The sequence below is a fragment of the Acipenser ruthenus genome, chromosome 15, assembly GCF_902713425.1.
Source record: "Acipenser ruthenus chromosome 15, fAciRut3.2 maternal haplotype, whole genome shotgun sequence".
NCBI lineage: Eukaryota > Metazoa > Chordata > Actinopteri > Acipenseriformes > Acipenseridae > Acipenser > Acipenser ruthenus.
In genome coordinates, this window is record NC_081203.1 from 26,877,717 (window position 1) to 26,890,941 (window position 13,225).

The 13,225-nt window shown below is 38.7% G+C and overlaps 1 protein-coding gene across 2 annotated transcripts in view; it reads left to right on the forward strand.

Moving 5' to 3' along the window:
- Nucleotides 1-13,225, forward strand: part of LOC131697597 (A-kinase anchor protein 6-like) — a 111,473-nt gene that overhangs the window by 17,054 nt on the left and 81,194 nt on the right. For both annotated transcript variants that reach the window (XM_058987669.1, XM_058987670.1), the window contains exons 3-4: nucleotides 10,158-10,409; nucleotides 10,922-12,640. In XM_058987669.1, the coding sequence (XP_058843652.1) occupies nucleotides 10,158-10,409; nucleotides 10,922-12,640 (1,971 nt within the window). The remainder of the gene's footprint in view (nucleotides 1-10,157; nucleotides 10,410-10,921; nucleotides 12,641-13,225) is intronic.

The window sequence follows — 13,225 nt, forward strand, 5'->3', positions numbered from 1 at the left end:
TTCATCTCCCCCTCATAGCTCTTGGACATTTAAAAAATATTTAGGCTGCAAATATATTGTAAGATTATTGGGGCAGACTGAAAGATTTATTTCAACCCTGTTTTTTTTACAGAATACAGATATTTGGTTTCTGAAAATGAACATTAGCCCTGTATACATTTAACTCATATTTAATACAGTCACGCTATTTAATATTATTGCATTTAAAAACAATATCCAAGGTTCACGTTGTTAAACCTAGAAAGGTTTACATTTTAATCCGAACTCCAGAAATTGACAGTCGGTAGGTAGCTCTGAAGGAAGCACAAATGAATTGTGTGCCCATACTGTTATTGTAGTCTAACCCTAGGATTAAATGTTTTTTACACCCCTTAAAGAAAAAAAAAATACATGCTATTTAGACCTTTATTCCGGTGATTGTTTTATATAATCATTTTTGCAATTCTAGTTGGATTCAATCATCTTGTTTTTCTTTGAATCATTGCTCCTTTTCTGCAATTCCTGGGGAATTTATAGAAGCTTACAGCACCCAATGTGGAAATAGAGCTCTCAAATCATGCCCAACCTCCAAATACAAGTAGTGTAACTATTAACCTGCCCCCCTGCAACACTGCCCCTGTTGCTCCCTGCGTTGTTGGTCACTTTGTTCACTTCCTCATCCTGCACCCCCAGCACCTTCCAGCTCTCTCCACGATTCTACTCTCTGTGCAGGGAGCCACTAGGCCACCTTCCGGTAGCCTGATGCTCAGGGACACAAACTGAGGATGTGCTCACTTACCTGCCTCAATTAGCGAGTCAGTAGAGATACTGGAGCGTGGACGCTGGTGGGCTTCAGATCTACCTCCTATTAATTCCTGTTGTGACATGCTTCTGTGTACTTTCAACTTCATGAAATAAATACATTGCTGTGCAGGGAGTGGCAGCTGCTGCTGCTGCTGTTGTTGAAACTGTTTGTCTGCCTAAAAGGGCTCTAAACAGATACAAAAAAAAATAATTCTGGCCATAAAGTCTTTTCACTAAGATAAAGTTTTGAGTTGTTTGTTATTGCAAACCAATCCCAAGGAGTTTTAACTGGCATAATATGTTCATTCACCCGTAGTGTCATCTTTACCCCCATATCCAAAATCATATCTCTACTCATTACATTCTGAATACATTATATACACACTACATGCGCAGATCTATATTTATTTATGTTATGTATTCATTAGAAATAGCTAATTAAAATGATATTCAATTATGCATCTCTTTTTCATGATAGAGAAATTCTTGTGAATAAAGTGGCTGTTGACTGGAAATTAAATATGCTTGCTCACAAAGTTAAAAATACAGCTTCAGGACCTCACAGTTAAAGAAGTACGTTTAGCACTCATACATCACACCCACCCTTACATCAGGAGCCTCACATTCTAATACTGTCTCAAGGATTCAGTGCCAATTAACATAAACCCAAACTGAAGACGAGGACATGGTCAGTTATTATAACGCTGTTATAAACCAAACATATTTTTGCACTGGATGGCTTTAGGTAGATTGAAATGTATGTAGCTGTTTAGCAATCGTCAAGATTCATATACCCTATAGAGGGACTCTACCTGTGGGATAAAGACTGCTCTACTAGGATCCTGATTGGTCGTGAGATTAGCAGTGAGGCAGGTATAAAGAGCATTGTGCCGAAAGAACAAAAATCATCCAGGTGTTTTCATAGTTGCAGATTATTTTGAAGGATGGCTGAGTTCCAATACATTTACATATAACAGCTGTACAGAGCAATTTGTTTAGTCCTGAATCATCACATAATACAGTGAAAGTGCAGTAAATGGAAATTTTAATGTTGAATCATAATATAAAAAGGTTCTGTGCAGTGTAGAGAAAAAAAATACATGTCAAGCATTCCAACGTCACCCAAAATCTACAATAAATAGAGGCAATGATGGCATATTTGAATAGCAACTGCTCAACTGTATACAGATCGAGAATAAGCCAATAGCATTGGCAGCTGTGTCAGCATTTCCAGCAGTGGTTTGCAACGTGTGTTTTTATGTACCCTATAAAGGAGGAAAATCCATCATCTTACTAATATACTATAGGGATATAGTATCAATGACATGAAAAAAACAGATGCATTTGAAAAAAGTCTAGATCTTTTAGGAGCAAAAATAAAATAATTATCTTTTAAACCCGGGCAAACAGGCAGATTGTTATGGTCTCACATAAAGGATCAGAGACAAAGGAAAAAAAACCTTTCGTTTGGGATTTAGATGAAGGAGTAAATATACTGGGAATCTGAAGCCTCCGAATGGAAAAGGTTAATTATTAATGTGCTCCTTTTAGAATTACATTTGTCCAGAAACATCATTGGAGAAACCTGCCTTGCACTGAAGTCATAACGAGATGTAAATTCACCCACAGTAATGTGATTTCCTGTGGCATTTAGTTAGTTAGTCCACAGCGGTCCTATTGCAGTTCAGTCTGTTTAATATGAGGTTTTAATGTGATATATGGCTTTCGTATTGCTGTCCTGCAGTCTGCTGCCTGTGTCAGAATTAGTTACCAGAAGCACAGTAAGTAGCCGAGTAATTGGACACATAAACAGATTTATTTTCAAAGCGTCCAGGCTTTGACCTTTTCAGGACTATGACTGTTGCTCAAGTAAACCACACTGTTTTATCAGGTGTAACAAATAATTGCAATATTTTAATTTAGAGCAGTGAACATTCAACACTTACTGTAAAAAAAAAAAGAAAAATGGTTGTATTATATTTTAACATGCTGTTGTCTTGTTTCAGTGGGATTTTCTTTAGTTTGAACACATTGGTTATTTCAGAAAATGTTTCAGATGTTATATATTTTTGCGTTGGTGATTGTCTGTTAGGTTTGGAGAGAGATTTGTATGAAAACGGTTGATTCGTCCTTTTATATAAGGTAACCGGAGTCAAAGCAGGGGCTGTTATTTTCAGTCCTATCCGTTTGAGAACCATTCCGTCTTAGAAAGACAATATTATAGTTTGTATCTATTTCTACAAAAAACAAACAGAACAAAAAATACTGTAGTGGGTGACCATACAACTGGCTCATCTCTCAACACAGTGGCTGCATTGACTTTTTTTTGTTTTTTTACCAGTCAGTGTAGGCATTGATAGTACTGCAGTCTGTATAGTCAGCATACATTTACTAGTTAAAAAAAACATTGTGCAACTATGTATATGGAGCGCCATCTAGTGGTGATATTTGAGAATACAGACTTGTTTGGAGCTGTGTAAATGTTAAGACATTATTGCAAAGAAGCTTATGGATGGGTATGGTAGTCACCATACAGGCACCTGGTTTGTTACCTGGGGTCACCTGATTATATCAATATAGTGTACTGGAATGCATATGTGCTGAAGCATTAGAACAGTGCATCAGTATAAAAATGACATTATGCAAAATAGATGGATTACATTTTTCCATAATGGAGAACATGCAGAAGTGAAAATGGCATTGTGTTGAACCAGACTGACAGTGCTTGTTTCTTTGGAAGAGAAGCAGATATTTTAATGGATCTTGTTTTCACAGAGGTTCAGCAGATACTGCAGTCATGTCTTCACTGCTTCCAAAAGAACACGCTATGTATTGAATCAATGTGTAGAATGCAAAACATGGGAGGGATGGTGAAGGGCTGCCAAGTTGGGGATTGGTGCATGCAGCTGTGATAAGCAGCATTAAATGTTCAGAGCGGTAATCAGCTTAAACACTTTCTAGAATTAAGTTGGTCTTGGCTCCCAGTTTAAAATATGAAACTGCATTTAGTTGTTCGGGTCCTGTTTTCTAATATGCTAAACTTGTCAGGCATAAGAGACAGCTGAATATTTAGATTTTTTAAAGGTCAGGCCATAACCAGAGGGGCCAGTAGCTGTTTATATAAAAGTATATTCATTGATGTAATCATATTGCTAAGGAATTCCTGGAATCTGGGGATGTGCCACATGGCACTGAAAGAAACTGGATCACGCCACAAAAGGATATCAGAAAGGGGTCTATTTACAGCAATTGAAAGGATCAAAATAACTAGCTTATATCCTGAGCAAGCCAGCAGCCACTGCAGTTTCATTGAATTATAACCCAATGGACATCGACTGTAGTGTCAGATGAAGAACTGAGGGGTGAGTAAAGCTGAACACAGTGGTCATTCGTAATTGTCTGTCAAGTGGCGCAGTGCTTCAGGGGCAGCAGTGTGGAGTAGTGGTTAGGGCTCTGGACTCTGGACCGGAGGGTTGTGGGTTCAATCCCTGGTGGGGGACACTACTGCTGTACTTTACCTAGATTGCTCCAGTAAAAACCCAACTGTATAAATGGGTGATTGTATGTAAAAATAATGTGGTATCTTGTAACAATTGTAAGTCGCCCTGGATAAGGGTATCTGCTAAGAAATAAATAATAATAATAATAAATGTTTGAACCAACTAGACAAGCCAAGTAGAGCTACCCTTAGGATGACCTTAAAGGGTTTTTACTCCTGTGAATGGCAGAGGTATCAGCCTTCATTTCATAAGATTCAACATGGTTGTATTGCAGCTGTGCTTTGAGATGTTGTTAAACAGAGAAACCCCTCTGCACAGAGGTGCAGCTCATTAAGGAATGTGGCGGTGCTGAGGCAGGGAAATACTCCACCACAGAGCTCCGGTTTCAGGAAGACTACCAGGCTGTGACTTCATGCTCTTTACATCTTGGGTTGACATACAAGAATGCCAGTCATTCTTTAGCTAGTCTGCCTGAGAACGACCAGGTACTCATTCAAAAACGTGTGTGGCTGTCTTCCAGCTGCTACGCAATTATGCCACCATTGCCCCTGGTTATTGCAGTTACCCTGCTAATAGAACTAAACTGACCAGTGATGACATGCCACATGACTTTAAAAATAAAGTATATATCATATCTTTTACTAATTTAAATTGTTCTAAGTGTAATTTATAAGATGCTTCTTTTAATAAACAATTATTTAGACTTGGTTATCATGGCGACAGTGACTTTATGAAACAAAGGAAAATACATCTTCTGATAAACATTCTCTTGTTAGTCACCATTGTTGGTTGATTGTGTCAATGCCATGTGTAGAGTAGTCATTCACACTACTGTACGCTGTACTGCTTTTACTCAAGGAGGTTCTGTTGAACTTTATGAAAGTCTGCTAACTTTATACCAAATCTAAAAGTTAAAGGAACACTAATTTTGTCTTTTCAATCATTATGTTTTTGCGATGTTAGAAACCTATTTTTGCTCAACATGATTTGTCGAGTACTGTATTTCAAAACAGCAGTGGCCATTCACAGAATTGGGCAATGTCCCTTTATCACATGACTTTGCTATCTCTTTCCCTCTGCTGCAGCTGTACAACAATAGAAAAAAAAATGGCATTAGAACCACAAACTTCTTGATAGTATATTACCTCCACAGTCTTGAAAGCTAACCCGCTGCCTTCTCTGACATCACAAAAGACCCTGGACAGCTGCTTTGGCACATTTGACTGTAAGTCACATCAGTGTGATTCAGCTTGCATTCTGCTTGGAGTTAGATCAGAGCCTAAAATAACCCTGCTAATTGCCAGGAGCAAATGCCTAGCAGAATTCCACTTTGAAATGTGAAGCTCTCCTCCCTGGGAAGTGAAATTCAGTCAGTGAGAGTGGAGTCCAGGAGGACACACTCGACTTGGGAGAGGCAAGGCAAAGTAAATCAGGAGAAACATGACATACAGTCTTTTGTTTTCATATGTAGCTTTGGAGTTATCAACTGACTTGCAAAAATAGACAAGACTATCATATGTCTTGTTTATCGGGTATTGAACGGAAAATATCAAATGGATTTACTGATATTGCTCAAGAGAGTATCTTGTCCTGCAGACGCTATGAATGAAGAGCTGTTACTAAATACATCTTTCTAAGGTAAGCCTTATTCCTTAATAGGAAATGTTTTATATACAATTGATGTCTTTTTTATATCTTAAATATGTGTTGGAGCATGAAACTTTAAATGTAAACGCCAATATATTTAACATTTGTAGGGAATATGAGCACACAATTGCAGTGGCAATCTGATAGTGCAAACACTGTTCTGAAATCTACAAAATGGGCAAACAACTTGAAATTCAATCCTTTGCAAAATAATACATCATAACCACGTTTCATTAAATCATCATTGGATCATGTCTGAGACTGGGTGACAGACTGTGACTTTGAATGTCACTTTGCTGGAGATATAGGAATACATTTGATCAACAAGTTTTTTTAAGACAGACACTTGACATTGTTATGATGTTTTTATTGCTCTGGCAACAAGCGTGACCTGTATTCTAGAGTGCTTTCTTTTTTTTTGGTGCAGGTAGTGAAGGGACCAGAAGTGTTAATTATTTCAGTACTGGCATTTGTATTTGCATTCAGGATTAATGTCTGGAAGTGTACATATCTAGCTGCTGGGTATGACCCTGACTTGCTACATTTTTATTTGCATTTTCACTTCTGGTGTGAGGGCTCTGTTAAATAAAGATGAATTAAGGGTACTTCCCAGGTCCAAAGTTGTACTTTCTAACAACTAGCAATTACTAAAAGTTTTCTCTGTGTTAACAAAATGGTCAATGCTACTCTGAAGTCTCCGAAAGCATTCTGCAAAGATCTAGTTCAACAGGCTAAACTGAAATATACAGTAGCTACAAATACCCTTACCTTATTATGATGGCTACATTCGTTCTGAATGGATTTACATGAAGTAAGTCGGCTCAACAGAGTTTAACATGGTTAAAATCTACAACTTTTTAGACCTTCACAGAGCGTCTGTAGGGAGAGGCCAGGGCTGGAGCAGCTGCAAGGGACGCCACAGCTACTGCATGCCCCTGATTCAGTAGCAAACTTCAGCTTGATCACCCTGCAGAACAGGAAGCCGAATGAAGCTTGAGGAAATGTGTCTTATGTAACACTGACATGGTGACATAGAGAAAAACATCACACTTATATTTTGAATCTACAAAACAGTATGAGCAAACCTGTCAACTTTACACACATTTTAACTGCTTTTGTCCTATGAAGCTTGAAAAGTCATGTCTATTTGTAACACAAAAGCAATCGAGTTTGTGCTCTTTATTTGACTTCAGTGATGCTGGTCGTTCTGTCTACTGGGTGTTATGGCTCCTTCTTTCATTGTTAGTGCATTAGGCCTAGGATTAGATTTGACTAAGATGCTGCTCGCCTTTGTGTGGCTTTTAAAAAGTACTAAATAACAAAACAAACAACAGCTGTGACAAAGATAAGCCTGCTCATAGTTACAGTGTCTGTTACCTGGTACTTTTTAAAAGTCACAATACATTAAAAAGTAATCTTCAAGTAGGTATTGTTCGCTATCGATCCTCTCTGATCTCATTTTCCTGTCTTTCGTGTTTATGTTCTCAACAGTTTTTCTCTCTCTTTGTTTCTGACATGATGGCCAGACTAGGGTTTGCAAACATTTTCTTTTTGATTTATGTGGGCGTCAGCATGCTCTGCTTAGTTGCTCTTGTAATCAAGTCAAAACATCTTGGATGTACACTAATTGCTGCAGCAGCGAAGACGAGAACAAAGTGTCAAGTGTGCCATATGATTATCGTACTAAATTTGTCACAATGGCATAAAACCTTTAATCTCCCTTATCTTTTATGAAGTAATTCTGATTCATTAAGGCCTTGGGGGATGTGAAATATCATCTTAAACCTCAACCGCTGAATCGTTAAGTTTAAATATTTTCTTAAAAAATATTTCTTAAAAAGGAAAAAAAAAAATGGTGCACTTGAATTGGGAAAATACAGTCCTGACTTTCCAATCAGTCAGAAAGTAGTAGGTAATGTATAGAAAGGTGGCTCCTTGTCATCAGTGTAGCATAGTGCTTATAAAACAAGCATGGAACCCAGCCTAGTCAATGGGTATTAGATTACTGGAAAAAGGAACACTTTGGTTTCCTTTGTTGTTCCGCAGTGTACACTGTTAATACTGTTCATATGAAATACCCCCTTTGCTGCTCTATCAGGACAGGGTGGAAAGGTTTACTGTCTCTTTTGAATCCCAACCAGACTGTATTTTGTGACACATGACAGCAGCTGTGAATTAGGAGCCCAGCTGTCATGGCAGCAGGAGTTGTTGCCAGCAGTATCTCTGATGCACGTAGGAGATGTTTGCACAGGGGTTCCTATCTAGACAAAAAGTTAAAGTAAACCAGCCACTATTACAATTGAAAACACATGCAAAGTGTGCAGTCTAAGCAAACTGTACTTGTGTGTGATTATTGATAAATATGTACATAAGTCAGCGTCGTGTCTGAAGCAGTTCTACTGAGAAAAACAGGCATTTTCTTTGTTTCGTTGTTTGTGCAGTACCTTGTTTTAGATTCTGGTTCAGCTGCTTTCATTACTGTACTTTTCACACTAATACAGCCTCTCCTGTTTTTTAATAGTTTATTCATTATTTATAGGCTATAAGTCAGTAAAACTGTGTATACATCTTTCTTTCATAATTTAACCCTAAACGTTAGTCTGGCAATAAGCTAAATAGGCTGCAATCCCATTCTTTGTTAAACTCCTTCAATTAAAACATAGCAGTGAGAAATTCACTTTATATCATCACTCTGCTGTGTGACAGTTTTTCAATCACACGAGTGGGAGTGGGGCAGGGATTACAAAAGAAACCGGTTCATTCTGTCTTCATACCATTTGGCTGCAGCCTGCTCTGGGCAGGTCACAGCCTGATTTGAAAGGGACCCTGGCTCTGACTTCTCCAGTAAATTTATGGACTTGCCTGTAAATGTTGCAATAAAACAGCAGAGCTGAGCCTGTTCTTTTCCTGTATAAATTAGCAGCTTTCTAAACAGCTCCCCCATAATAATCCTGGGACATAGCTGTTTAAAGAACCGAATGTTCTAAGTTGGCATTTGGTTTGGGAAGACAGTAAAGCAGTCAAGGTAAGAGCTGTGGTTTTACAGTTTTGAGGTGTGCAGTACATGATTCTCACATTGTGTTTCAGTGTCTTTAAATAAGCACTCTAAAAGGTAGTTTTAATTAATTCTTAAAAATTTGCAAACCTTAAAAAAAAAAAAGTGTGACAAAATATGTTGCAACAAGTACAATGAATGGTGAATTAAACCTGTTGTCTTTCGCTCATCAGTTAGTTAGTTTAAGAGAAGTCATTTTACTTTGCTCCCCGTGGAAGGGAGAATTTATTTTGTAATTGTTGTTTAGGGTGACTATTCCCAACCAAAAGTATATGAGTATAAGGAAATATCAGTCCTTATACAACAAAAACCAAGACCAACAAAAACTAAGACCAATAGGTGGATTACAATTGAATTGCCATTGTCAGTGGTGGATTGTGAGATTAGTATTGGGTACAGTTGAGTTGTAATTTCTAAGGTTTTTATTCCTTTTATAATTCTGACTCAAGTGCTTTGACATGACTGCTGAAGCTGCTGTTTAAAGGCTTTGTTAATGTGATTGTTGTAACTCAACCTCCGTTTGCAAATATTTGAGGCCTTTACACCCTCACCCCGCTTGGACCAAGGATCATATATATATATATATATTCATTAATAGTTGTTTTGTGTTTTGGTGATCCCTGTTTGATATTGAACACAAGATTTGGTCATGTCTGTTTATTGAGAAATAAAAGACAAATTCCATAAAAACAATGCAGACCTGTATTGCACCTTACCACGCTGAGACATATCAAGGCATTTTACAGAGAAGTCCATATGAACTATATGATAGAGAAACTAGGGAAAACAAGCACTATTTTAGCTTAGCTGCACTTCAGTATAACTAGGCAAATGTCTATAATGGCTAAAAGTGTGTCCTATTGAGGTGGACAGCTCTGCAGCTGGGGAAGCAATTTAACATCATCATAATATTACAAATTAGTGTGGCCTAGATCTTGTTTATTAATGTGGGTAAGCCACTGTGGCCAATTCACTATGTCTACTTATCCGTGTTGCTGGATACAAGCAAGATCCCCAATAAAATTAATGCAGTACTATATTTCAGTTGGGTTTATAATCCAACACATTATGATGAAATACAGTGGGTGGCCTTTGAATCTGAAATCTGTAATAAAAGTAAAAGGTTTTGTGCATTATACATTCTAACAGCCTATTCTGTTTTCCTTTTGCAGGATATCTGTGAAGACATCTCAGACCATGTGGAGCAGATCCATGCCCTGTTAGAGACAGAATTTTCGCTGAAGCTCCTGTCTTACTCAGTCAACATTATAGTTGACATTCACACAGTGCAGCTCCTGTGGCACCAGTTACGGGTCTCTGTTCTAGTGCTGAAGGAACGGGTCCTGCAGGGCCTCCAAGACTCTAACGGGAACTTCACCAGACAGACTGACATTCTGCAGGCCTTCTCTGAGGATAAGAATGAGGTGAGGGGCCGTCTTACATTCTGACCAGCTTGGTAACTTCCTCTGAAGTAAATGTGAGGGATTTGGAGCTGAGAGTTTATTTCAGTTTCTTTAATTTTAAAGAGAGAAAGGGGCAGGCTTACTAAATGGAAACTGAGACCCACAGGGGTCATTGAAAGGTCACAGGAAGGTTACAATACCCATAGTACTGAAATATTTACATTTTTAATATATGTTGATTTTTTTTGTGTTTTGTGTTTTTGCTTTATTGTATAGCGGTATGCAGTGCCTGTTTTTTTATGTAATGCCTTGTTTTGCCAAGTGGGACCTCAGCAGACCCAAGTCACTTTAAAGTTTGAGAACCACTAGGTTAGTCATATATCAAAAAACATCCATGGTAGTATCTACAAATACCTTTTTAGCAATGGGATGTTCTTAATGTTTTGGCTATTTAACTAAATTTGCAATTCATATGTGATTTGAGAGGTTAAAGCAGCCTCCAATATTCATTGTTGTTGTTTCTTTTTTTACAGGCCCGTCTTGACTCCTTAACTGAAGTTGATGATTCAGGTCAGTTGACAATTAAATGCAGCCAAGATTACTTTTCATTAGATTGTGGTATAACTGCATTTGAACTGAGCGACTACAGTCCGAGTGAGGACCTGCCAACTGAGCTGGATGCAATGAACTCTAGCCGAATAAAGTCAAAAACCCATGAGGCCTGTTATTACCCAGATTTGGAGAAAGACTTCCCAGAGCTTATCCAAAGTGTGGGCTTGCTGACGGTAGCTGCTGAACGCTTGTCTTCCAAGCAAGAAGAAAACATTGCAAACCAAGAGGGACATTCAGCTTCCACTCCAGAAATCAGGGAAGAATCCAGTGAAACTTCCAAGAAGTCATCCCCTCTGAGTGGAATAGCCAAGACTTCCACTGAGCCATCAGCCATACCTGATAATTCACCTGCTGTGGCTATAGGGACTTCCTGTCAGACACATCAATCAGTTCCAAAAAGCCGGCACCACTCTCATTGTGAAAGCTCTATCTCCAAGAGACCTATCAGAGACTGTTTTAACTACAATGAGGTGTCTCCAACGCAGCCCTCATTGCCTAAAAAAGCCATGTACTTAGAAGGAATGTCAAGAGATGATATAGAATCGGTCCTCAGCAGAATCCATCCATCATCTCTTTTAATTCAGGCAGAGATGAGCAGAAGCACTCCATCCCTTCTGGATCCCCCAGACAGGTCCAAGTTCTGTCTGGAACTCACATCAGTCTACCCCAGTAATACCTCCTCATCTGTCAGCCAGTCCTATGACTGTTTGAACAAGATCAGTGACAAGAACCGTAAGGTTTTAATGAATGCATCTTCATACAAAACTTCTCTGGGCCCAGATCGGCTCAACCTCACAATGCAAAGAAGCTCTTCGGAAACAGATCGACCAAGTGACCTTGAAGATCAGAGTTCCTATGGGGAATCCAGATATGCACCGAGCACTGACTCCCCTCACTGCTGCAATGAGATCAGTAGTTCACCTCATAACGACACAGCAGTGAACAGTCATGAGGTGAGAGTCCAGTCTTTAATTGCAGAAGATGATCAAAGTTATCTTCCAGGATCCCCCATGCATAGTAATCAGAAAAATTCCAATGCTGGTAGCCCAAAATCAGCACTGACATCCCTGGTTCCACTTCCTCCAAAAGACAAACATGAGCATTCACCAAACCAGAGTAATGGGAACAGTAAAAAGGTTGAGCCATGGTATGGATCAGATGAATACTTGGCTCTTCCAGCTCAACTCAAGAAAACGGAAATGCTGGCACAGAAGCTGGAGAACTTGGCCAAGGTCCTGCCCCAGAAACGCATGGAAGAAACCATCCAGGATATCGATGACTGGGAGCTTTCAGAAGTGAACTCTGACTTTGAGGCCTTCCCACCTTTTCAGCCTAACAGAAAGTATGAAAAAGCATTTGGTTCCAGGACGATTTCTCCCACATCCTCTAGTGACATTGCCCCATCACTGGATGAGAGCATTGAATCTGGACCACTGAGTGACCTCCTATCAGAGGATGAACTGCCCATTCAACAACCTAGAACTGAAAGATGTGCTAAAGAAAAGGTGCAGAAGGGATGGGTTGAACCAGCGTCCTGTGATGCAGACGACCCCAGCCTAAGCAAACTGGCACTTATTCAGCAGCTGCTTGAAGATATCCACCACCAAGACAACTATGAAGACATTTGGGAAAAGATTGAGGTGAGTGACTTTAATTTGAATTAGTCTTAAAGCTGCAGTGTCCCTCTGACATATTTAATTATATACTATCCTTGCTGTTCACTGTTATAATATAGGCTTCTGGGAATAAGACTTCGAATTAGACATTTTTTTTAAAGGGAAACTGTTAAAGTTGTACTTTTATAGATCTGAACATTTACTACAGAATAATTTATACATGGGACACTGCACCTTTAATAACCCCATAAAGTCGTAAAGTGGAATATTCTACAAACAACACAAATAAAGCACACTGCACATATCTAGAGAACCACTATCCCAAATCGATAAATATTGGTTTGTTCATTCTGTAAACATTCTTCTAAACTAGAATTCTACATAAATAAATTGTTTTGAAACAAAAGGAGAAATACTTGTAGACCTACTCAACAAAATACATACAGGTTACATTAATAGATATATCTTTAGAATTATCATCCATTTGTGATTCAGCTGGGCTTACTGCTGTAGCATTATCTATGTCAAAGTGGTCTAGTTTTGTATAAGTTACAGTGTCAGGTTGATGCAGTATACCTACTGAACTGAATATTATTACTGAACTGGTTG